The 26,568-nt window shown below is 39.6% G+C and overlaps 1 protein-coding gene across 2 annotated transcripts; it reads right to left on the reverse strand.

The window, feature by feature from the left end:
• USP46 (ubiquitin specific peptidase 46) lies at positions 1-25,479 on the reverse strand. Of its 2 annotated transcripts, none has more exons than XM_059817592.1 (9): positions 25,404-25,479; positions 14,172-14,252; positions 13,164-13,377; positions 10,681-10,910; positions 7,154-7,230; positions 2,769-2,852; positions 2,276-2,473; positions 1,362-1,440; positions 1-528 (listed from the first exon to the last, which is right to left on the reverse strand). In XM_059817592.1, exons 1-9 carry the CDS (start codon positions 25,437-25,439, stop codon positions 427-429), a joined length of 1,101 nt encoding a protein of 366 aa, XP_059673575.1. In that variant the 5' UTR covers positions 25,440-25,479; the 3' UTR covers positions 1-426. The 2 variants fall into 2 exon arrangements, with proteins under 2 accessions (XP_059673575.1, XP_059673574.1); XM_059817591.1 differs by lacking the exon at positions 25,404-25,479 and adding an exon at positions 24,269-24,349.
• Between the last annotated feature and the right edge of the window lie 1,089 nt (positions 25,480-26,568).

Here is a 26,568-nt window from a genome sequence, read left to right on the forward strand (position 1 = left end):
ATGTATTTAAAGGAATGCTTTATAAATCATCACATCCCAAAACCATTTAGAAAGTTTTAAACAATTTTGCCCTAAATGCAGTGAACACTTCCATATAAAATACTACTCCAGCTGGATTGAGTTTAACAGTTGACATCCAAATCTTATTATCTGTAAATGTTAGTCCATATAAATTCCACTAAAATCTGACTGCAATTAACTCTTCGATCAGACTTAAAAACTACAAACAACCCCCCTCCCCAAAACAAAGTTCCGCATGTCAAAAATGGACGGTTATAGTCAATATCACATAGACCATTTAATAGGAGACAGAATGTATCGTTGTTCAACCATACAAGATGTGGTCTGTGTAAAAGTCAGTTAAGGGGGGCCATCACCTTCTTTTGTGTGCAGCATCGTTGTGCGCAATTGTCACAGTTTGCCAAGTCACTCTCTTGACTGATAGAATAAAATATAGCCAGACTCTGAATTTTTTGATATATCAGAGGTCAGACCATAGAATTCTTCAATAGCTTGAGCATCTATTTTCTGCAAAATAAATACAAAATTTTAATGTGCTGTTAAGTAAAAGAAATACCAAACATGGATTAAATGACTGTATAAACACAAAAGACAAATTCAGTTATTTGTTTCAGGGTAGTAATTAGCAAATTCTGTTTGCAATTTAAGCAGTGAAAGGGTAATGTTCAGGGGCTGAGCCCTACTGGTCTCACTCATGGAAGTCAACAGGAATGTTTGTCTCAGTGAACCTAACTGAATTAGGCTTTTTCCAATAACAGAGAGACTCCTTGGAATGCAGTAGTGAGCAATGTTAAAACACATAAATCCATAAATCCATGTTAAAACACACAATCCATAGCTGTGGGCCAGATCCTGCTCTAATTTATATTCAGACAAACCCAGATCGACTACAGAATCCAGACTTTCTCGTAACTTCCCTATTGTTCAAAAATCAAAACTCTACAGCAATGCTAGCTTTACCCAGTCCAATTTTGCCAAGTGATATTGCCAAGGATTGCAACATAGTTCCTGGATATTTTAGGTTTTAATGAATTATCTTGATGTTATTAGATATAGAAAATATTCCAAATTAAACCCTTGAAGTCTGGTATTATAAACATTTGATGTTGCTCTGAAAAAAACCCCAAAAAACTCTGACATTGACAGAGTAAGAACTACAGAATTAATAATTTTGTTTGCAGTTTTACTTCCTCACAGAGTTGAGCTAAATGTCACATTACAATCAAACTGTGGCTTTGCACACTAGTAATCTGTACCCAGATCTGGATCAGAATTTTAACCCCCAATAGAAAAGAGAACATAAACACAAAAATTGTGCTGATGACCTTCAGCATACTGACCTCTACAATGTCATCATCAAACAAGAGCCAAAATCCATGACTTTTCACAATAGTAATATAATGCCCCCGATTTGGTCCACTAGAAAGCAAAACAAAAATACAAACACCAAAATATTAGAAGATACTACTAGGTTCATGTTGATAAGTCACATTTCCATATGCAAGCAGACTGAATTATAACTAAATGTTATGAAGAACATAGTAAACCCGCCCCTGGTGGTACAGTAGACATTTACTCCCTTCACCTTTTTACTGACTTGTTGCAAAGACTTCATCAACTGAAAGCTAAGTGTGTTGTTTTCATCTGTGCCACAACCATTTGTAAATTAATCTATAGAACCCTTAACAATTTGCTTGTGGCATCAACTATCGCAAGTATTTTAAAAATATTATGAACTAAATTTAAGGGAGAAAATTGTATGGTATCAACCATGAATATTTAGTTACATACAGTCTTTGAGAAGAGGGAGAACAACTCATATTCCTAGAGCCCCAAGGATTTTTCTGTTTGCTTCATATTTGACAATACCCCATATGGGAGAAGCTTTATTAAAGCTATCATTTGCATTGCCTTGATGGGAGACTGAGGTGATCTGTTGTAGGGCCTGCATGCTAGCAGCATCTGGCCCTCACAGAGTCCTGGCTCCCAAGCTAAGTGGGCTGATGAGGAAGGAGACAGCCCCATTAATTTAAGCCAATCTTGCGACTTTTGGAGGTCTGCGACATTATTTTTTAAACAAGTACAGATTTACTGTGAGGGAGGGCAACTAAGAGGTTCAGGCCAAGACACAGGCAAGCTGGTGCAGCAGCAGGGTTTATGTCCTCCCTCCCACCCTCCCCACGTTCTCTCGGGCATGCCTCTGCCCCTGGCAAACGTCTGGCAATAGCTCGAGATATACATGAAAGTATCTTACCTTCCACAGTGAACAACAACAGCAACCAAGTCGTACATCCGATCTAAGTTGACAGCATCACCAGATGTGTTGAAGAGACGTAACTCCAGAGGAAATACTACACGATAAGACAGCTTAGTATACCTGTGCAATTGCTCCATATACTTGAATCTCTTGAGGTGTAAGGCAAGAATCATTGGCAGTTTTTTTACTCTCATCCTGTGAAACCATTAGAGTGCATATGATAAAGGCCTGATCAGTTCAAAGCCACTCTGTCTTTCCTTAATGAGTAAGCATTTGCATTATAAAAGCACTTTGTAAGTAACTGTAGTCAACTAGCAGTAGCTTCTAGACTAAGCTATTACAGCTTTGAATCTGTCTGTAGGTTCTCTGGCCCACACAAAGAATACAGTTGTGGTGTATGGCTTCTAAGTATCTAAACACAATAAATATCAAGGAGGAGGTTTGTCAAAGCCCAGGAGGGACATGGTGAAATAGCCTGCTCTTCCCTTACCTTTTCTGTGCCTCTTGTTTACTGCAGCAAGTTTCACAGTAGTATTTCTGTTCACTACATAACGTCTCTGTGTTACTGAAGTCTCTGTAAACAAATACAATTATCAGTTCTTAAAGGATCTTAACAATTTTGCCCCACCTGGGCTGATGAACAGGAACTCTAAAAAGACAGACAGGATGAAATCCTCTCTCCACTGAGTCCAGTTTTCTAAAACGTCTAAAGCAACTGTACTGGGATTTGCAAAGGGACTTAAAGTATCTGGCTGCTATGACAGCCCTGTATTAGGAGCTGAGGCCCTCCATACAATACAGGTGGAGGGTCAGGTATCTCAAAATGGGACTTATATCCTGGTCTCTTACATGTCAAGGGGCTGCTTAGATTTGGGTGTAGTCACTCAATCCATCCAGTCTCTTTTAAAAATTATTTGCAGAATGTAACATCTTCAAGTGCACTTCTGTCATCCCCAAATAGCTCACATTTTATGGTGTTCTTCTGTAAGATAGGTTTGAATCCTCTTACACGGAAGAAATAAATTGTACTCAGTTTTCTGCATCCTCTAACCTCTTGAACTGTCATCCAGAAGTTACTTGATTATACCTTCTTGTTATCTAAAAAAGAAAATGTCAGCTAGTATAGAAGATTTTGTAAATCCTGATCAAGTAAATACGCTTGGAAATGTTTCTGGATTGAGCTTTTAAAGTGAGAGAGGCAGAGGAAGACTGGTTTGGTAGCATCTCTCTGCTCACAGAAAAGATTTGTCGGAAGTCACAGGGCTGGTACGGTCTGGAGCAGAATTTTAGGTACCTAAAAAAACTGAACTGTAAAAAAAATGACAGTAATTTTTTGTCACCTCTAGTGTTACATTGCAGCTGAGCAGGTGTTTTGAGAGCTGTAAATGCAGACATAAGCACCTATCTTCCACTTTAAGCATACAGGTTTTCTTGTGATTTTGGGCCTTAAACAGATATATCTGAAGTACACAACTGTTCTGTTGATTGCACCTACATTGTACCTAATAGACTTCTGAACTCCAGACAAATTCAGACCCATTCAGACCCAACAAACTCCATTCTACCATTGCAGTTCACATGCATGGAGGCTGAAGCCATGCTGTCTGCAAGTTCAGCCTGCTCTCAGAATAGGCAGCACCAGAATCATCTTACAAAGGCAAAGGGAAGATTCTGGATGATTATTTCTTCCTGGCATCATCACCACAGGGGTAGATGGGAGAGCTGAAGACTATGTAGACTGCCAGGGCATAGGCATTAGACGTTATTTACATAAGTTCATAAAAGGGGATGATTTTCCATTTTCAAGTTTTAAGTTCTTTAAGGTTGACAGAGCATGACAGAGAAGCACTTCATATGACTGAATAATATTTAGACTAACTGAAAATGCTTTTACTATGCTTTTTCTTTATATGGTCTTAAACAATTTGATCAGAAAGTGCTGAAATTTAGGACAAAATACATCTCTTGAAAGATAAGTTGCAACAAAACTTTGATCATAAGTATAAATTTTTATCTAAAAGAAAAATAAAGCATGATCACTGGAAAATATTTGTTTCAGTGGTAAACATTGATCTCGAATATCTGATTTCACATTTGAATGTAAAGACAGAATTAACTGAATTCAGCCATTTCCTCTGAAAAACATGGTAACCTTTCAGGGAATTGTAAGTGAAGAGATGAAACTTTAGAGAAGATTAGAGATGGGTTATATGTGTGGGGAACACAATACTGCAAGATTCAGTAGAATGTTCTTGTGTAAGTTTTAGGTCTTCTGTTAAGGAAAGAGTCTGATGTTTATTTTCAAAGCCTAAAGTCTCAATTTAAAAAAAACAAACAAACTAACTTGTGGAATTATTAGTTTCCTTCCCACCTCAAAGTGAAGCAGTGGTAATAATATTTTTCTAACATAAAGAAACATGTACAGAGTGTAGAAATTTGATAGATACCAGTTTGTTCTATGCCAAGCCTCCCATGAAAATGAATTAAACTCAAAGAGTTTCTGAATTCCTTTTAAAATGTATTAGTTATTCTGAAACCAATAATATCTAACATTTTAAATGATTAGTTGACTGTTATGGGAATTACATCTGTTAAAGCCGGAGAAGTATGCAAATACTTGATGAACTGAGGCACATTCCCTTACACGTCCCTTAGCATTTGTTTTTTTGCTCCTTTGTCTTCTACTTCCACCTGACAGACTGTTACCCTATTCCATCAAAGCAGGTGAGGCACAGTCATGGAATTTTGAGGCACTACTAATTCACTTATTCAGCACATATTAATTCCTTTTTCTGTACCAGGAACAAAACTGGTGGAATATTTACAAGCAATAAGTCTTTCCTTGGGGGAAGGGGGATGTGCAGGTGAGAATTAGATGGTTTTGCTGCCCTTTACAACTGCAACTTCAGTAGCTGTTTCATCAATCAAGAATGTTCAGTGTGGCACTTCTAATAGATGTTGAACAGTTAAAAACAACAGATCATTGACTGGAGTTCACGCAAAGTCTGCATGTACAAGAACTATAGGCTTGAGAAACTTTTCTTTATACCTGCAGGGCTAGTTTCAAGACATTTCTAACTCTTTCCTATTCCATTACCAGGCCAAAGTGCATTCTGTTTATATGGTATTTTAACAGGAGAAAGGAAATTTTAAATACACGCGCTCAAGATATACTAATTTATCATTGACCTCATGTGCTTCCACAGTCTGTCTCTCTACAGCCTCTATGCTACAGTGTGAAAGATGCTTTCTATTGTTTATATGCATAAATAATACAGATTTTCTGTTTTAAGAGACGAAAGAATTCTTAGCGGAATAAAAATATCACAGGCAGACTAGTTAAAAGTCAGGATCAAATGGACTGGTAAACTTTATAACTCCTAGTGGAAATAAAAATAATGGATATGTACTATATTTGTTATTAGACTTCTATTGCTTCAGGCCCATTTGTCTACCCTGTGGAGTTAGACTATGCCAGAGGCTTGTATTCTTTGGACCTCTTACGTGCAGAAGGACCTTTTCAATCTGAAAAGCTACAGAAATAACTAAAAAGAACATTCATCTGTAGTGGCAAAGAAATTCATTCTACTTAAATGTTATCTTGGACAGTTCTTTGATTTACTTTTTCAATGCCGCAGCACTTAAAGCTGTAAAGACACAGCAAAGTAGTTGTTAAAAAAAAGGAAACAGCAAAGTTTCCAAAAAGAGTAATAACTTGGCTTTTCCTATTAGCAGAAACCACAAAAGCACTCACACTTCATTTAATAATGCATAACACCATAGAGCAATGAAAGGAAATCCATATTCTAACTGAATATATGTTTTCTAAATAGAGGTAGACATGCTGCTAGCGTAAAAGACAATCAGACGACAGGTGATGACTCTCCTCTGGTTTAATCTGTAAATAGCAACCTGCACCTCCCACCCCAAGAAAGGAAAAACTGGGATTTTGCTTCCCTTTAAAAGATAACAGAAGTTATTTAGTACAGTTGTGGTATCCATAGAGAAATCACTGCTTTCTGTCTCAGGAAATGGTTAGTACCTCATATGCTTTCTCTTTCTGTAACTCTCGGCTTGAGGTGAGATGCCAGGCAACACTTCCTAGGCATTCCAGAATCACTGTTAAATGCAATTTCAAACTTGGTAGCAATTTTGGAGCTTGAAAGAGTAATTTGAACAATTGATAATCACTACCTTAGAGCAGCAACATATTGTCTTAAATCTAGGTATCTGTTTATTGTATCAATGCCAAAACTCTGGATATTTTAAATCTCTCAGCATAATCATCTATGCAAGCGTGAAAATTGTTTTGATCTCTGAAGTATTTGTTTTATAGTTAAAAGTGTACTAGGAGCAGAACTGAAACTTAGAATAAAAGATTTCTCCCCGTAATTTTAGGATGAGACACAGAATAAGAAACTTATATGGCAGAAAAGTAGACTTTTGAAACCTTTTGCCCTCTAGGGACTCTAGCACTCATTCTGCAAAGCACACACTTAACTTTTAGTATGCACAGAAGTCCTAATCAACAAAGGACTTGAGTAGAAGCTTAAAGATAAGCACACTTGAATCCCTTTGAAGCCAATTATTATTCTGCAGCAATTCTTCCAGATGACAAGGTAATCAATTATTTTCCCCAAGACATTATTTTTTTCTCTTTCAAACACATACATTGAAAGTGAAAGTGAGTAGAACAAAATATGTTATTGTATATTTTTTGTCATTAGAGGAAACATCCAGTTTACAGTCTTTTTCTCCTGCTTAGGAAAAGCTCAAAACTCAATGTTATTCTACTTTTCCTTTCTGTACCTACTAGACTTGGAAAATTTAGCGAAGTCAGACAGAACTATCTGCCGAAGAGATGCATTCATTTACCTTAGACAGTGTGTAATTGATGTGTTCTGCTCCACATCAACAGAAAGGTCAAGAAAATCTTCATCTTTGCTACTAACCTGTTGCAAAAAATATACATGTAAAACAGAGACTTAGTAAAATGCCATACATCTAAATGTTGTTTATATCTATGTGCAAATGCTAAAGATAGAGCAATTTCTGCAGAAATAAATTACACAAAAATAATTCATTTCAATTCTTTTAATTTTTTTTTCTAGTTCAGCATAACTATATTTATTAGTAACTCTACCAGTCCAGCTTTCATATAATTTACCTTCTGTCTGCTGCACTTATCCAAGCCCACCAATCAGTGATCGCAGTCTACTGTTCATCATCCCCTATATTAGCTGTGACTGGTGCATTACATATGTTCCCTTATTATGCAACACAGCCTAGTTTCTTATTTTACTGGAATTTTATTTACCTTTTGTATAATATATTACACTATATAATCATAGTTTATGCCCTACATGATTATTTCCACTATTAAGGATGCAATGAAGATATTTTCCAAATAAGCATCTGTTAAGAAATGTCATATTTAACCATGTTATATTTTCTCTCCAGTGAGCATTCAAAAGGCTGGGTTTACATTTCTGGCTGACACAGCTGCATTTTCCCATTGAATATTGTTCCTGGTCAATAATTTTGATTAAAAAATGAAAAGATTAAAGGTAAAAATAGCAAAGGGATAATATTTTGCAGAATCATTTTGATTTTGCCAACTTTTTTTAGAAGGAACAAGAGGAGAAAAATTCTAATAAAGAATTTTTATTTAAAAAGAGTAACCCCAAACATTTTCAGAATGACAGATATTGATTTTTGCTTTGAAAATGATTTTTCACTTAGAGTGTTTAATCTTGAAGATGCAGTAATGTAAAAAAAAATAAATCATCCAAACAGATAATTGTTGTAACACTTCAACTGAGTCAAAAAGACTGCAGAATTACTTACTGCACATGAATTTAGTCATATTCATAACAACCAATTCTGTTTATAAAATGCTGCATGAACACTCTATATTTTGCCTCCTATGACTGCATTTCCTTAGAATAACTAAATCAGATGATAGGATAGTGAAGTTCAAATAAAGAACTTCAGAGAGGGGTTGAATCCATTGTTCTGATGCAAGTCCCTCATGCTCACATTTCTGCAATTTTATGGATGTGGAAGTTATATACCACTTTCAGCTCATCTTTGCATTATGTCAGGGATCCTATAAATATGGTGAATGCAGCCCATATCAGTCCTGAATGCAGAGGAACACTTTTAGCAGGATGCATTTTGGAATTTTGGTATTATCAAAGATGTACAGAGGTGTAACGCGCACCCAATTAAAATGAACAGTGGTTCTTCAAACAAAAATCCTCCCTGAGACAAGATTTAGCCCACAGGGAACACAAAACCACAAAACTGGCAGCAATCAACTGCAGTATAAACATACAGCTAGAATTTGAAGGATAGAGCAACAAAGCTTCAGAGAACATTTTGTCTCTATGGCTGGACCTAGAGTTCTGTCAGACACACTGCATATCAAGAAAGAGGTTAAATACTTGGAAAAGTCTTTGGCAAGTATAGTGTTTCATCCAAATATCACAAAGAAGCTAGGAATTTTTTTATTGATTTCAGCACATCACATATTTACTGAAAGGGAAAGATGAGCTAGTTGGAGCTAGAATAATACAGACCAAAACTAAAGGTAGCTGGAAACCCAGATTCAAACTGCACTCTTTGTAAGTGAGAATAAGAACTGCTGGAATCTTAATGATTCTTTATGCACTACATATGAATATTTTAGCAAAGGAACGTCTTTTCATCCATTTTACTATTTCCCAAAAATTTCAAGATACAATAATAAACAAGAAAAACAAACTGGAAAAGTATCCTGAGTAGTATTTCTGCAGTCACAGGAAGCTACAGACAAGCCTTCCTACAGCAGCAATACCTAGCGCTATTTTTTCCATAAAGCTTCGTCACTTGAATTATAAGTAGGGTATTGTGCAGTTTCACTGTTACCCAAGCACACATTCTGACTTCAGTACAGTTTGTCTGAGTAAACATTGGATATTAATTTAGAATTAGGCCACAACCGTTTAAAGAAACTTGTCAGTTAAAAAATAATTCTACCCTTTCACTTATTTTAACTTGCTATTATTACTTGGGGTTTTATAATTGAAATAGATTAAAGAATTAATTTTCAATATCTCTTTCATATTTTCACTTATACAAGCTTGTTCCAAACTTGGTCCAACCCCTTTTTCCACGTTGACTATCACTGTATCTCTTTCTCCCTCCTCTCCGACCCTCATAATTCCTTGGAGTACAGAGCTATTTTTTATGATTAGAAATATCAGAATATGTTCTTTTACACATCTTGTAGGACCTGGGTAGGGTTCATCTCACCTAACTTCAGCTGTCTAAGGTTAGATATTTAACCTCAGCTTGCTGTCTGAAGATACCTTCTTTGGGCACCTTCTCCCATCTTAATTCAGATAATCTGAAGTTGCATTTTCTTTAGAGGAAGTCCTTGGTAGCAGTACTGGTCTGAGTTAAAAACACATAATTCATAGGCCAGATCAGTTTGCTGGCCCAGTTCACAACATTGCTGCACCAACAACTGCAACAGCTCGGTAACACCATGGAGTCAGGACAAGCTGTATGGAGCAGAATACCTGATACTGCTAGAAACTTTCTGTTTCATGAAACAGCCTAAAGACAGATGGAGAGAGTTTCCTACAGGAGCTCTTTTGCAATCTCGGTCATCTACAGAAGGAGCTGAGAAAACTAGTTCATCCTTGACACCTACTTTTTACAAAGCAAAGGTTAGGTGAGGTTAATTCCCAACGTTTTGGAAAGTCAGGGTCACTGTTGTCCCCAAAACAGTTTTTTTTTCCCTGACTGTGTTACTCTTTCACATAGCAACCTCACAGAGAGAATTTTTTTTAATTATTATTTCTTTTTCCTTTAAGTAGGAGCATGTGATTGAAAACCACAGAAATCAATAGGAGACTCGCAATCAGGTTTCCTAACTAAAACTAATTTTTACTCATACTTCAAACATAAGAAACTTCAAACTGACAGCATCCTCTAGAAATTGTTAGGGAGATAAAAGAAAACATACGGTTTGTTAATAACAAACCTTTGTATGCCAGTCACATTCTTAGGATTGAATTAACACAAATTCATCTTAACATTTCACTTATTCATGGAATAATGATGTGAATATCTTCTCCCAAAGTTACAGTAATAAGGAAGTGTACTGATTAGCTAGCAAGGATTTTAACTGTAGAGAGATGTAGTAGGACAGCAAGACTTGGCATAGGTTAGCCAAGTAATGCTTAGAAAAATACATTTTTAGAAAAGAATATACTCACTTCAAGTAGTAAAGTCTACAGGAATATCCACAATTCTCAGATGTCTGAAAAGATTCATATATTTATATATATAAAATGTATCTATCTATTAATGGGCAACAACAACAACAACAAAAAATCTATCCCAATGCTTACCGTTTCACAGTTCAAACATCTAGTTTCGTTAGTCAATGTTCCCTGAAAAATCTCATGCACCCAGGTGAGTTCTTGTTTACTGTTCTCTTCAGCTTCATTCATGTTGCCATTTTTCAGTTTCCCATTTTGCTTTTCCTGTTTCTTCTCCTCCTGCAAAATGTCTGCGATGGTGTTGAGCAGGTAATTTAAGAACTCATGTGCATCCTGCTGCATGTAGTTGTCAAAGAGATCTGTGAAGAAGAGAGTCAAGATTTCTAAAGCTGAGTATATTCTTTTCTTCAAGAAAGCAAACTAAATCCATTATTTCTTTCCAAATACATGTACTGGCCTTTGCTCTGCACAATATTTAGAATCATGCCAAAGAAGAGCAGTTTTGCAGTCATGCTGATTTCAGCGAAGCTACTTTGGGGGAAGGCTTCATCTCACCTAACTTTAGATGTCTGAAAGGTTATGCTCTTCTTTGGAGTTGGTTGTGTAGGCTCCCACTACAGTCAATGAAGAAAGCAAGAGGGTGACTCATCCTAAATTAATTCCTTACACTAGATGCCTAACTTTAGGCTGCACTGACTCCCACCCATATATTACAGGTCCCTGAGACACTTAGGAACATCACAGAGTTTGGACAGTAAGACACATGGCTGAGGAAACTGAAGACACTGGATGCTGACACATACTAGTGTACTGTGTCTGGCTGAGGTGGAGTTACCTTTCCTCATAACAGCCCATACAGTGCTGTGCTTTGTACGTGTGGCTAGAACAGCGTTGATATCGCACCAATGTTTTGGCTATTGCTGAGCAGTGCTCACACAGCATCAAGGCTGTCTCTCCAACCCCCCCACCCCTCCCCACCAAAGACTGGTAGGCTGGGGGTAAGCAAGAGGCTGGGAGGGGACATAGCTGGGACAGCTGACCCAAACTGACCGAAGGGATATTCCATGCTGTGTGACTTCGTGTTCAGCAATAAAAGCTAAGAGTAAGGAGGAGGGGGGCATTCATTATTAAGATGTTTGTCTTCCAAAGCAACTCCTATGCATGCCAAGGCCCTGCTTCCCAGAGCGTGGCTGGAAATCGCCTGCTGATGGGAGGTGGAGAATAAATCTCCTTTGGTTTTGCTTTGCTTCCGCACGCAGCCTTTGCTTTTTTTTATTAAACTGCCTTTATCTCAATGAACAAGTTTTTTTCATCTTATTTTCTCCCCCTGTCCTGCTGAGGAGGAGAGTGAGAGACAGGCTTGGTGGGTACCTGACAGGCAGCCAAGGTTAACCCACCACAAATAGTAATAGTAACACCATCTAACAAAGCTCATTTTTCACACACAAGTCTGATGACCAGACTCTTGTCCTCTTCAATAAGAAATGCTTGCAGGAGGAGGAGAGAATATCTCAGTGGTGATTTAGTACAGACTTCTCCACTGAAGGTGGGCTTAATTTGCCCATGATGTTGAAGAAAAAAGAATCTGTGTCCCCAAGAAATGTGTATTTTTATCCCCCTGCTCCTGAAAAAGCTCATGTGGGTTTCCTCAGAAAATATTGCACAGATCCTTGGGCTTTGCAATGTCTAACCTGGACACATAAGCAGGTTAATACACGCCAAGTCTGGCCCTAATTTAAAAAAGCTGAAAACCTAAGATCCAGTCCCTAAAAGTGATCCCAAACACCATGGGGGCATTTATCACTAGATGACTCAGTACTGACTTTGTTACACTTTCAAATGCCTGCTCTGGAATGAACAGTTTGCCCATTTATATGCTGTCACCAGGAAGCAATTTCTTCCAGGTGTTTGACTTGTACTTTGCCTCTTCATTCAAAGCACCCCTGTTTCTAAGCATACCACCCACATTGACATGAATCCAGGCCAAAATGGAGCCATGTGGCAGGCTTCCTTATTTCAAGATGTTCCTCATATCCCTTAGACAGAACTACTACAAGATTAGGCGTATGCTGTTGCCAACCCAACACTCAAAAAAGGGTCTGATGCTTCACAAAGTAAGACTGTGCCTACCACTTCTAAGAGCAAGAGCAGCAGCTGACGTTTAGTCCACTGAACACCCCCACATACATACAGTTACCTATCCTCCAGGGTGTTTTGGACTAGTGGTGCCTGTAGCACTCCTAGGTCACACAGTTTCTATACTGCCAACTGCCCTCTGCCATACTACACAAAAAAATAATCAAAAAACTGCAGCAGAGTGTCACCCTATTCCCAGCCCTAGCTCACTGTACGGTGTGGTCTGTCCTACCATGTTGTGAAAACATCATTAATTCATGCACCTCTGGGAACTTACGAAACCTGGTATGGTTATTTCAAGCATAATATCGCATACACAGATACTAAAATATTAATATCTACCCCCCAAAAAGTACTAAAAGCAATTTACAACTCTAACCTGAACATCTGATTTATATGACCACATTGCCCAATATTTATTTATACTTTCCTGATCAATGTATGAATGTCTAAGAGAATTCCAGTTTTCCACTTACCGTTCTCTTTTCTTAACCTTGATATGAACTTCTTTGGTGGAATAACTCCAACTTTCTTCTTCTGAGTAGCAATACTGTGGAAAAGATCTGCCAGGCAAGTCAAGAGATTTTCCTTCTTTTTCTGTTGGGCCTTGTATGATAACACATTTTCTCGAAACGGCCGGCAAAAATACAATGCCTGCAGCACGGAGTTACAGTAGCAGGTGTTCCCAAACTGCCATGTAAAATTAAAAACAATCTTAATCCCTGTGCATCATAATAAAACTAGTTGCTTCATTCAGCTTCTGGTTTCTGTGCCCCTGTCACGTACCAGCCATTTTGCCATGCAGCTGCTGTAGGAATATATCTCCACACCCACCCCTGACACTTCACAGAAAAAAACTATAGTGTTCTAAATTAACTAGGATACAAAGTAAAAGTTTCCACTTGCAAGAGATATATTTATTGCAGTGGATCTCGTTAAACTTGTTTCCATATATTAATATACTCTTGTTGGGCTCTATTTTACTGCTCAGGAGCAGAATGACTAATGTTTTCAATGGAAAGAATCACTATATCTGTTTTATTTATATGGGAATAAACAAGTGATTAAACACCCTTCTCACTCATTCTCTCCTTAGTCAGATAAAAGAGCTCCTCCTAAGAGAGTCCCCAATGCAGACTACTGTACCTCAGCTTGTACATACTTCCATCACTTCCTCCCTCACATTTCATAGCTAAAATAGACTTTTAACTCTATTGAAGTGTAAGTTCTAATCCCTGGAAACATTCATAGAACAGTAAACTGTTTTCTCTGGGGGCGTATGAAACTATCTTCAAACATCTGATACAGTTTTGCAACCCACTTTGCCTATAATTGGAACATGAGCAGCACTTTTTCAAAAAAAGACAATCCTACCTTACAACAGGATTGGGGAAGGGAAAAAACAAAAAAAGAAGAAACCAAAGTTCAAGTAACATCAAAGCCATAGTTCTGTATATGGTTTGCCCACTGAAAACGATACTTACATTGACCAATCCAAAGTAGTGTTCATTGATTGGAAACTGCTCTGGGCCAATGTCTTTTTCCAGAGCAGAGGCATTGGTGCCCTATAAAAAAAGAGGGAAGAAATTATTTAGAATATTAAGATTCTAAAATAAATTTATGGACAGCAGCAAGACAGAAACTCATTTTTTCCTTTCAGCTACAATTAGCCAAGCTAACTGTCTTACTAGTGGGCAAGCATGGCAGTCACATGAGCCACTAAAAGTATTTGCAGTTCTAGGTAGAGGAGCTGGCCTGGCCTGGACACCCTAGTAACAGCTGATTAGAAGTGAACAGATCACAACAGTGATTCTCCCCACAACCACCTCCCCCTTATTTTTTACTGTGTACGTGAACAGCTGGATTGCATTACCCTCTTGCCTCATAAAGATACTTACTGATCTTAAGCAAAACCCTTAAGGTTACGTTGGATGAACCAGTTCCTAGACGTAAGGCAGGTTTCCTAAGCAGTACTGAAACTCCTCTGAATCCCTTCTAATTCGTCAGCAGCCTTTAACAATACTTGGGCCCCAAACTGGCACCCAGTTCTAGTAGCAACATCACAAAGGTTAAAAGCAAGTGTAATATATCTGCCATCTTGTCCTATCTAACATGAAAGGGTGCATAAGCCCAAGCACTGTTAGATCTCTTAGTCACTGCCTTGGTGTGGCAAGTTATGTTCAGCTGTATCTTCACTCCAACAGCAAAGTTGCTTTCACAACTATTGGTCTATGAAGTACAACCACTAATTTTGTATGTTACCCGTAGTTTTGCTATATTAAAATGGCCATTTTTAAAAAAGCTTAGCTTACCAAGCAAGCAAGCTAGATTGCTGCCGAAGCAAATGTCATCACTCCTATCCACTCTATAAGCATACAGATCCCTGTAGGACCTCACAAAAAATGCTGTATTTGGACAATACATTTATTCAAGACCTATCAGTTAGCCAATTTTTAATCTGCACGATAATTGCTTTACTGACATATAACTTTACACCTCTGGTGTTCAAATCAGGTACCCCAACATAAGAATGAAATGGGTGTTTTTCAAGTTTTGCAGGAAGTATTTTCCACACTGAAAAAAATTCTCCCTCTGGAATTTGTGGAAAATAATATCTCTAAAAAGTAATCTCCTACTCTTTCATAAACTACAGGTTAGTGTATGCTGTTAGACAAGTAGAATGCAAGTGCTCTGCTAACTAGTTGCTCCTACATTACTCATTTGCCTTTCCTCCAGGGCCAGGGTTTCTTACTTCAGAGGATGCCAGATGGTTTGACAAATCCTTTCTAGCATTTAAATTCTCTTGTAAATATTGTGAGAAAGAGCAAGAATCGGGATTTACCAAACAAAATTATCACTGAAAACCAAACAAATCGGTGATGTGCACTAACTTATCTTCATCTAAAAACTATACATTGCATGGAAATTTCCAAAGTACATGCTGTTGAAACAACATATGCTTAGTAACAGCTTGTCATAGAGCTTTACCTCTCCAAAACCAGGCCCTGGCTGTTGAAAATGTAAGATTAAGCACTGTGTGCTGGTTTCCCAATAAAACGGAGAGGCTAAATTCAATCTTTGCGTAAGCTGACATAACTCCCATGGACTTCATTAGGAGTTGTGCCTTCTTATATCAAGGGCAATTTCAGACTGATTTATTTTAAGGTCTCCAAAAAGATACTGTTAAAGTCACAGAAAAAGAAGAGTAGGAAAACAGGTAAGAAGCACAGAGACCTAATACTTCAAAGCAGGATGTATTTCTTACATGGAGAAAAAAAATGTAGACAGACTATTTAGTAAACTCAAACCATGCCCTTTACATATATACTACATGTTTTGCATAGGAAGTCTCCTCAAGAAGCAGTTGATATGATGGCAGAAGAAATGATTGGAAATTTTTCCAACCAAAGTATAGCAGAAACTGTACACCCAAGCCAGGTTTAAACTGGAAAAAATATGTTATTAGAGATGTGTTAAAGATGATCCAGAACTCAGTTTAAACCAACCATATCAAATATAGAAAACATGTTAGGCTACTGAGGTTAATCTACAGCAAAAATCAACTATTGCTATTTAACATTGTTTTAAGCATGGTTGCACTTGTTCCCACTCCCAGAAAGTCATTTTGGTCACTTCTGCAGTGAAAACCTGCTCAAACATTTTTAATGCAATCTATTCTCTATGGTTTTATAAATGGTCCTGTGCTTCAGCTAGGAGAAATATCCTACCACAGCTGAATCTACTGTAGTTTCATAAAAACCAGCAAGAGTGGCAGTGCAGCCACAGAGCCTGAAATGAGGGGAGACCACATATGTCAATGAACTGGGATCTGGGACTATTAAATGAATTCATATCAGTGTATAGAGACAATAAAGGAGACTGTCTCCTTGTTAAAATAATACAGTAATGAAGAAAATGCAACAAAATTACTGTGGTGGACAGACCTTATGAGGGTGAGAACTAGGTCAACGTGGAAACTCCTTCTATGTATTCTGTAGTGTTGGTGAACCTTGATTTCTCTGAAGTTTTACCACTTAATTCCACAATCAGCATTCAGCCCTTATAAAATGGCAAAGACATACAGTTGGAGACATAGCCAAGCATGGGTCAATTCAGGCTAAGCCAAGATTTCTACAACAGCATTGCTCCAAAAACATTCTGGCCGTATGACCTATATTTTTTCCTCTTGTTATTTTGCTCTAGGCTTTCCAATGGATAAGTCTGCCAGTTTTCTTTTCAGCTGAAATTTCTGATAACGTTGCTAAGAGTTTAATTTGTGCTTTGCATCACATGAAACAGATTAAGTAAAAAACCCTCCTGTTCCTTTGCACTTTAACATGTAAACAAAATAACAGTGCAGGGTGGAAAAAAAAGACATCAGATTAGATCATTAAATCACATGTAGCAAAATAACCTAAATACAATTATTGTATAGAGGATAAGAAATGGAATAGTGCAAACAGAAGACAGCAAATCAGACCAGACTTTCTAGTGTTATAGAGCTATAAAAAATGGCACTAACTTTCTAGAAATATGCATGTGCTTAATTTAAAGTAAATGAGTGCAGTAAAGAAATTACAAGATTTCATAATCCACCTATGGAAAACCTGTTAAATAGGTATCACCAAATAAATAGAAACACAGTATGAATAATCATCAAACAATAAAATACAAAATAAAAAATATCAAGAAATATCTTGTTCACAAGAAAATCTAAAAAATATAAGAAAACCCAGAAATTTAACAAATATATAAAGAACAAGAGATTAATGAAGAAAGATGGCTGGTCCATGATGAAGGGCTTCAGTTCACATACAGCTGTGAACTAGATTTTTTTCTTAGTATTCAGGGAAAGTGAGAGCAATGTGCTAGAAATAGAGTTGTTTCCTGAAGGGAGAAACTGAAGACTTAAGACAAACTAAGGGTGACGTCTGGGCTGGTAGAAGAGAAATTAGAATAAAAATAGAAATGGCTCCAGGGCCAGGCAGCCTGAGTTTCAGGATTTTGGAAGGCACAGCATATGGGAGGGAAGGGAAAAAGAAGATAAAGAAAGATGTGGAAGGCCCCCAGGCCAACAAATGGCAGTGATGGATAACTCAAAAGAGAGGAAGCAACTGTAGATAAAATCCAAACTTAGCTCCCAGAAACAACACAAAGAAAACAAGAATAAGAGAAGAGCAAACAATATCACACCATGCAGTATATATGCAACTGCTTTCAATGAACACATCACCTGTCCTTGGTGTTGGGCTTTGACTATCCTCAGGGACAACCTCAACTTTGAGTGGTATGGTGAGTAATTGGAATAGCTGAACTAGCCTTCTTCCAAACTCATAGATATTAAATGTCAAACCTGAAATGTTTCTATAATTTTTAAAGCGTAAGTCCCACAAGATAGTTAAATTTAACCAGATTAGCTTTTTTTTTTCCTTTCTGCAAAGAAATGTTTTATTGTTCCTCCAGCAGAGCTATTTTAGGTCTTTGTTGCTGCAAGATAAAAGAGAAGATGCTATGAAAAACATAGGGGGGGTCATAGTAAACAGTAAAAGGATATTGACTGACCGAAAAACCACTATGTACTCATATTTTTGAAGGAAAGGTGATTTAAGACAATGTATCTAAATAAATTATTTTTGTGCATTTTTTCCAAAGAGTTTTCTGATCATTAAAGGAAATTATAAGAGCTCAAAAGGAGATGTCCAACTTGTTTTTTGCTGGATGCACTAAGCTATCTCTAATCACAGATCTAAGTATTACATATACCATAAATAACAGCTCTTTACTGTGTGGTTACCAAGAAATGGATAAAAATTGAGAGGCCTGAAATCCCGAACCACTTGAAATCTTGGACAAAGTGTTTCAGGCACTCAGTCTTATATAGCTTAAAAAAACTGGTTTTCTCAAAGCACAAAGCAACCAAGTACTGGAAGTGAGGTTCTGGTGAAGCATTACAAGTTCAGCATCTAAATCCATAAGTAATCTTTTAAAAATATTGACCTTTAAAGTTTCCACAGTTAGACAACCTTTACCAAACTGCAACTTGGTATTCTCTCATGAGTCTGTCTCCATTGCCAGCTTAATTGTTCTTGGATTAGTGGCACTCAGGCTTTTGCTGGAACAAGTAGCAAAAACATTTTTTTTTTGGCCAGTTTCCTTCTTCAGAACGCATAACCTCACGATGGCCTCACAAGTGAAAAAGAGACTGAGGTTTTCTTGAAGACTATAATTTCTTCAATACCATTTTTGTCTGGGCCACCCAGACTGCATACATGGTGCCTCAGAGCATTCTAAAGGCAAGGCACCTTCTAGACTTCATAACAGCTGTATCAGCTGGAGTACTCTTTGATAACCTGGCGACAGAAGAAAGAGTATCTTCATTAAATCTCAATATAACATAAGCTATGAGGGCTGCAGTTATGTTGCAGGACAGGTTTAGAATTCAAAATTATTTTTGACAGTCAATTTTTGACAATGTTTCTCTTTTAGAGAAATACTCTAAAAACTGTTGAAATTCAACTGAGACAAGTGCAAGATTCTGCACATGAAGAGAAGAATCACCTGTACATGTACAGAATGGGTAGTAGTGCTTAAAAAAACAAAAAAAGTCTAGAGACCATAGTGTAATATAAGATGAATATGCAGTGCTATTTTAAAAAAAAACACAACAACAACAACAACAAATGTTGACAACATAATGAAATTCTTTAAGACAGGACTCTACAAAGTTCTTAAAGTAACTTTCCTGTTTAACTTCTCACTGGTAAGACTTCAGACAGGACCTTACGTCCAGGTTTGGGTGCTAGGTTTCAAGAAAGATGAAGATAACTGGAGAGAATCTGAAAGAAGGCAGTCAAAATGAAAAACTCAACTCTAGAGAAAAATGACCTGTAAAAAAAGGGGTTAAACAGAGTTCTGTTGCATAAGACAGAAAAGGCTAAGGCAGGGCATGACAATATTTTCAAGTATATAGTTTGTTATAGAAGGGAACTTGTGTCTTCTCAATCTCAGGGGTGGACAGGATGAGAAGTACCAAGCTCAAATTACAGTAATGTAGATTCAGGTAAGACGTTAGGAAACATTCTAGTCATAAGGACATTGAAGCATTGGGACAGACTGCCTAGAGAGATGATGTAGTCACCATCACTGGAAATCGTCAAGTTTGACAGACATACATCAGAAATAACACAGTTTTGTCAAATGGAATTCCAGCGGACAGTTGGAGACTTTATTGTCCTAGGACAGTTTAGATGCAACTACTATTAAGTCATTAATTGTGAAATCAAATAAAATAACCACAACACACAATATCCAGTAATGTCCGGCTTGAAACCGTCAGCACAGCAGCCTTCTCTGCAAAGGCTGAGCATATCCAAGAACATCCTTATAATGGAGCCCTGACGGTGGAGATGAAAGCTCATTTCTTCCCCAGAAGTACTGATATACTGTGGTGTTAAGAGTACATAATGTACATAAATGTATATAAGTGTATCTACCAAACAGCCAGCCAAGGACAGTTTCTTGAGGCTAAAGGAAGGTCAGCAGAATGTATTATGATGTTTCTCACTTTGCATATCCTCCTCTATCCAATAAAAAATATCTTTTGTGGACTTCTGTTTATCTTTTGATGGAATGGACACTTTCTGCTTGTCAGTCCGGTACACATTTGTCAGCCATACTCTCAAGTTTCTCATTACTTCAGAAAGGTATTACAATAATTAGACTTCACATTCTCTGTATTTTTCATATTTTTATTTCTATATCTTCTATATGTCATACTGAAATTGCGCACTCTTGAGACTATGCTTCTACAATTGCATTGCTTGAACTGCCTGTAGCTAATCTTTTCAGATGTAAAAATCTATTTTCCTTCATCAATCTAAATATGCCTTCAGATAGCTGTTTTACTGTCTTGGCATGTATTATTCTGCCTCAATCTCTGTTTATGAGAAGTTTTAAAAGCCATGAAGGAATCTACACTGCAGGTTGTCCAAATGAATAAATCCAGCTGAAAGTCATTGCGATCAATTCTGTAATCCAATAACACTCTTATTGTGCGAAGCAGAATTTGACTATTTTTACAGCATTACAATTTTAATTTTTTTATATCAAGTGTTTTCCAAATCTATGTTTGTCTCTTAAGTCCTCATTCTGCCAATGCCCTATATTCAAACAAATCCTGCAATGAGTCTCTAAAATCATGACATTAAAACCAACCAAACAAACAAAAAATCCAACAGTTATTCTTATTTTCTTCCTGAATGTAGAGACTCTAAGGTTTTTATGTTTTTCTCTACAACTAGTTTTTTGGGATGGTTAGAAACTTTTTTTTTGTTTGTAAAAATGAAAGCTTAAATTCACAGGTATTCACATAATTCCTGGTGAATTATGTGAATGTTTTCCTGAAGAAAAACACCAATTGTTAGGAAACTCACAGAGATTATGAGAAGAATGGGTAACATGAAAGTCCAATTAATAAAAACCAATATTAATCTGAGGAACTGCAACATTTTTTCCAAAGGATATCTATACAACAACTACCAGGAGCAACTGTGAGGTGTCTCAGATGATACCTTGTATCAGAAGCAATCCGAATGTATTCAGAATGTCCCATTTATTAAATTGACAGAGCACTCTGAAGTGCAGATCAGATTATTTGAAGTACTATTACAAAATTATGAAAGGGGTAATTAATACCTGTTCTCAGCAGAATACTAAAAGGTATTTAGGAGAAATATGGTCCACAGAGCTTGATAGCCATCTCTGTAAAAATATATGTCAATACATTCTGAGATGGTTAGATGTCCTTCACTGCACATAACAGTAATATCCCCAGGCCACAGCTGCAGCATGAGCTTAACTCAGAACTCAAGGCTGTACCAAAAGCTCATCAACAGAGAAACATAATGCAGAGGATTTCAGTAAGCAACAATCTTAAAATGCCAGCATGCCTATCTACCTTTGAACCAGCATTTTGTACTTGAGTCATCGGCTCGTCTCACAGAAACAATACAAACGAGGATTACAGCATCCTAGGGGCTAAAAGCATATCCCTAGTTTGTGTCTGCAGTCTACAAAGGTTACATGGCACCAGGTGTTGGCGTTCCCTCAAACAGGGTTTCTTCAGTGTATCTTGTGCTTCTTCGCATCTACCATACCTGTCCTACAAAAAAACCTGATGATTGCCTATTGTATACCTCTTTCTGTGGTGAACCTGGTGTGCAGACAGAGTGGAGGAACTTTCCCAGTGTCTGAAAGGCAGGTAAGAGGCACATCTTGGGGACTAGACCTCCCTTTTCAGTGAGGGTGGCCACTGTGCCCACTTAAGAGTCCCACTGATTCCTTCAGGCACAGTTGCCTTCATCCCCTCTGCCCCAGCAGAACAAGTTTTAGCTCTCTGGTCTCATTAACCAGTGAATCAGTGAATAATAACTAGTACTACTGTTATAAGTAAGGGGACAAAACTGGTAAAGGACGATAGAGGAATTTTGTTTAATTCTAGAAGTTGTGCATTTGAATATTTACTGCAAATAAATGTGCCAAGTGGAAAGTTTGCACCTACATTTTTTCTTACTGGTTAGCTCCTACTGTGTCTGCCTCAGCATGTGAGGACTTAACCAGTGAATATATAGTACTAGATCTCTCTTACAAGTAAGTTAAATACTGCCCCTGGCTTCCTTGCTTCACTACACTTGTTTTGATCCTTCCTGGAAAAGACCGAATCTCTATCATCTTAGGAGACCAAAACTACAACCTGACATACTAGACCTCAGGCAGTCAATTAAAAAGCAAACATATATCCTAAAATGCTGAGTAGCCAGGTTCCCTTGAGCTCAGTTCATTCAGCTAAATTTCATCTGGTTTTCCCCTTCAAGACATGAAAGTACTTGGACAAACAAACACAAAAAACTTTGTCAAGAAAGGACTACCATTGAAAACATAATCTATGTTGCATTCAGAGGGGGACAAGTATTTCAGGACCAATTCCTCCCTCTGACTCTCTCCCGCTGCCTCTCCCCCCCAAGAAAATCAACCAGGCATTCATCCTTTTTTTGCAAGTGAAGAAAAAAATCTCTGTGAACATTTTCAAGTGGAACAGGAATGGAAAAAGATAAAGAAGAATGGAAATTTTTTTTCATTACTGTGTTCAATCAGGATAAAAAACTTAGAAACATACTATTAGGCAGCATTATATACCAAAATATATTATATTACCTGAGAATTATGCAGCTATTTCTTAGTCCACAAATTGTAAGTAGTTCAGTTCTTCAAGCACTATGTTATAGTGCAGGAACAAGGTCTGGGAATTAACATTTTTGTCTGGTAGATTTCTACAGATGCCCTAAATCAAACTAGCACTGCAAATACTCAGGTTTTATACAGGTAAAAGGTTTTCTTATATACCTCTAACCTTCCAAAGTCCCATTCTTATGGAGGGTCATCATAACTCCTCCTACAGACCATTTAGTTCAAGTCCACCACCTCATCTAAGCGGACACGTATTTGGAGGAGCCATAATGAAGTGTTGCCAATACTTTCAAGAATTTATGTTTATCTTACAGCCTCAAATTCCTGCAGCTTCCTGAAAATCTCAGCTTTTTTTCCTAAAGGAACTTCCAGTCTCTGTGGGTTATCCAGAAAAGACTAAATGTGAGCAGCACAACACAACATCTCTAAAAGTTAAGTACACAGACCCCAAGGAATATGTAGCTTTAAAACTTCATTATCATTAAAACAATTTCACCCTCTGGTACCATGAACTAGAATTGCCTTGAACTATGAGCCCTTGTATGCCTTTTCTGCCTGAGGCTCTAGTTCTTCCCTTCAGTCTCTCCATTTCTTGGATGCTACTTTGCAGGATATACTGGCAGCAACAGCCAAGCAGCACACTGTTAGAACAACCTCATCAGTTTTGCTGTGAATCTGTTCAGTCTTTGGGAGAAGCGTACTGTATACAAGGGCATCTGTCTGAAGCACATGAAAGAAATCATGGAGTTCCTAGTACTTTATGCCAATGCCAAATCTTACAACCACCTAAGAGTCTCCAGCTCCCCTTCATGCGGTGCTCTCTTATGTGGTCTGCAGGGCATCACACCCACCATTCATCAACAATAAAAACCGGAGCCTGCCTCAGAAGGAAGGTAAGTGTGTCCAGGTTTTCTCCTCAGTCCTGTACTGTTTCCTAAACCTTTCTTTGCAGTATCCCTGCCCACTGGCCCACAGGACTGGAAATTGTTAAGAACAACGAAAAGTTTAGAAAACTACTTACTGTTGGTGAAGAAAGGTGACCACCCAGATTATTTTACCCCAAGTCTGGATTTTGTATTAAGTTCTTTTAACCCCAAATCCAACCCTCCCTCTCTGCATTTCAGAGCAGGTGTTTCAAAGGGAGGACTGAGGCTTAAGTCAAGAACTATGCATGGGATGCCCTGGGAATCTGGTTGGAAAAAAAAGAGTAAGACCACTTAGGTGGAAACGTGGACATGTGGAAGGGGAGCAGGCTCGCAATCCGCATGCCCTCCCCCAGACCACTGCTGCGGACCCCTCAGGAGCCAGGCCTCTGGGGCTGTGCCTGTTGCCTTACCCTAGAGGTAGGCTCCATTCTCCAGGGCAGATGAATGGTATGTGTGGCATCACCAGCACAAGGCATGCTGGGGCACCACATGGAGGGAAGCTGGCAACTGCGTGTAGCTGCTCTTGAAGAACCTGGAAATAAGGGGGAAAAATACAGACTAAAACAACAAAATGTGCAGAAATAGGCTTCTCTTCTGTTTGCATTGGGGTGCTTAGCACACACCCATTTCTTTGGCAAGTTTATTGCTGCCTCACTTATTATTAACAAACCTTTGACAGACAAAGTTTGAGCTCTCCCTTCCCCCACCAAGAAGTTTCAAAAACCTAAACCCAATCACCTGCTCCAAGTTTGTTAGGATTTAGATTAGACCCAAGCACAATGCAGAAAGTGTCCTTTCAACTGTTCCTGAGGGGGAAAGTGGCAAAGTCTGAATATAACAAGCCAAAATATTAATGTTTCCTTATTCCCTCCTAATTGCCTAGTCTGATTTAGAGAAAGTGAAGTGATTCAAGAGTACTTAACAAACAGCAGTCCTCTGAGCGGCATGCAGTGCAAGCTAAACCCTGATGTTAGCTCTAAAGCCAAGACTTCCTGGGGCAGGTACGTAGCATCGGGATCCAAAAGCATATTATCAGGCATCTAAACATCCTCATTTTCTGTGTAACCTGGGGAGCTCCCGGAACCCATGAGACCACATGGTACCTGCCTGAAAGGGTTAAATGGGGTCACTGACTTAATGTGGATTCAGAGCCCGACTCTGGGGTCCTTTCGCAGGATTATTAGGAGAGGAGGAAGGGCAGGAGGAGGAAGGGTGGGCTGCGGCTCCGTCTGCAACGCGAATCGGCCGGGGCCAGCCCCGCTCCGGAGGGCCCTGCACCGGCCCAGCATCTCCGTCCCTCCGCGGGCTGCTCCAGGAAAACTCCTCGGGCCATCGCCACTCTCCGGCGGCCAGCTCCACCCCAGGCACGTCCCGGCGCAGCCTGCCCGGCTCCCCCGCCGCCGGGGGCAGGGATGCGGTCGCTTCCTTTGCCTGGCGCCCCTGCGGGAAGCCCCCCCAGGCGCCCCTCCGCCGGCCCCAGCAGGGCCTGCCCCCGGAGGGGCTGCTGTGCCGCCCCCGCCGGCGCGCCCGCCCGCCAGCACTCACCATATTACAGATGGAGGCGATGTTTCTGACAGTCATTAGTCTAAAGGTTGCAGCGATCCCGCACCGCCATCTTTATAAGGTGAAAACAGCCCCGCTCATGGTGGGAAGAGCGCAGGGAGGGAGAGGGGGCGGTGGCGGCGGCTTCTGCTCCTGCTCCTGCTCCTGCTCCGGGGCTGGATAAAAGCAAGAGGAGGGGACTGCACAGGCACCCTTTGCGCCCGCAGAGCAGCGAGAAGGACGGACCTTCCTGCCCTCCCTCCTCTGGGCGAGTGACCGGGAGCTTTAGCAGCGCGGGGAGAGCAGCCGCATCTCCGCTCCTTCCGCCTCTGACTCTTGCACGGTCCGCAGGGCCCCGGGCTCCCGCTGGAGCGCTCAGCCGTGCCTCTGCACCAGCCGGCACCGCGCTAATCTCTCCCTTCCTCCCCCTCCTCCTCCTCCTCTCCTGGCTGCTGCCGCCGTTGCCGCTCGCCGCTCCATTGCAGCGCCGCGCCCGCTGATCTGCTCTGACAGCGCCGGGGAAGGGAAGGTCAGAGGCAGTGACCGGCGCGGGGGCACCCCCGGCGGGCCCGGCCGGGGCGGCTGCCGCCGCAGCCCATGCGCTGCGGGGAGGAGAGGGCGCGGGGGGGGGCTGCCCCTGCCACCTCCTCCCGGCCCGCGGCCCCTCCGGCGGCAGGCAGCGGCGTGGGACGGGCGCTCCGAAGGGAGCGGAGGTGTCTTACTCACCAGGCCTGGAACGGCCACAGGGCTGCAAAACTCATGTTTCAAAGCGTACGAAATAATATGGGCAGGCAGTGGGGTGAAGGACAGGAAGGCAGAGTCCAGGCAGGACGACATGGATGTGTGGCAGTGACGGCAGCACTGTACTTTGGGACGTGCTCGCTCCACCTAATTTGGGGTACAGGGGAGCCCAGGCACTTGCAAACCCCAGAACAGTAGGCTGGAACGTAACTTACTGCCCACAGTAGGTGCTTTGCTTTGCCATTCATGCAGACGACATTTACCTTCGCAAATGCTGTTTTGGGACCATGTCCACACCACGCATCCTAGCGCCAAAGTGCTCATTCACAAGTTTAGAACTCGTGGCATTTATACAACACCATTAATGCAATAATCTCAGTTCCTCTTCAAACACAGGTCAGTCAAGGCCCATGCCTTTCTCCAAGGT

This window comes from Gavia stellata, chromosome 5 (genome assembly GCF_030936135.1).
Source record: "Gavia stellata isolate bGavSte3 chromosome 5, bGavSte3.hap2, whole genome shotgun sequence".
NCBI lineage: Eukaryota > Metazoa > Chordata > Aves > Gaviiformes > Gaviidae > Gavia > Gavia stellata.

What these genes read in the sequence shown, in the direction of transcription:
- USP46 (XM_059817591.1), bottom strand. Translation starts at nt 24,349, where the DNA reads ATGTGGTGCCCCAGCATGCCTTGTGCTGGTGATGCCACACATACCATT. An exon ending in AAACAAGAGGCACAGAAAAG is followed by an intron (nt 2,474 to 2,768) that starts GTAAGGGAAGAG and finishes ATGGTTTCACAG; the next exon opens with GATGAGAGTAAAAAAACTGC. An exon ending in GTTGTTGTTCACTGTGGAAG is followed by an intron (nt 1,441 to 2,275) that starts GTAAGATACTTT and finishes TTTGCTTTCTAG; the next exon opens with TGGACCAAATCGGGGGCATT.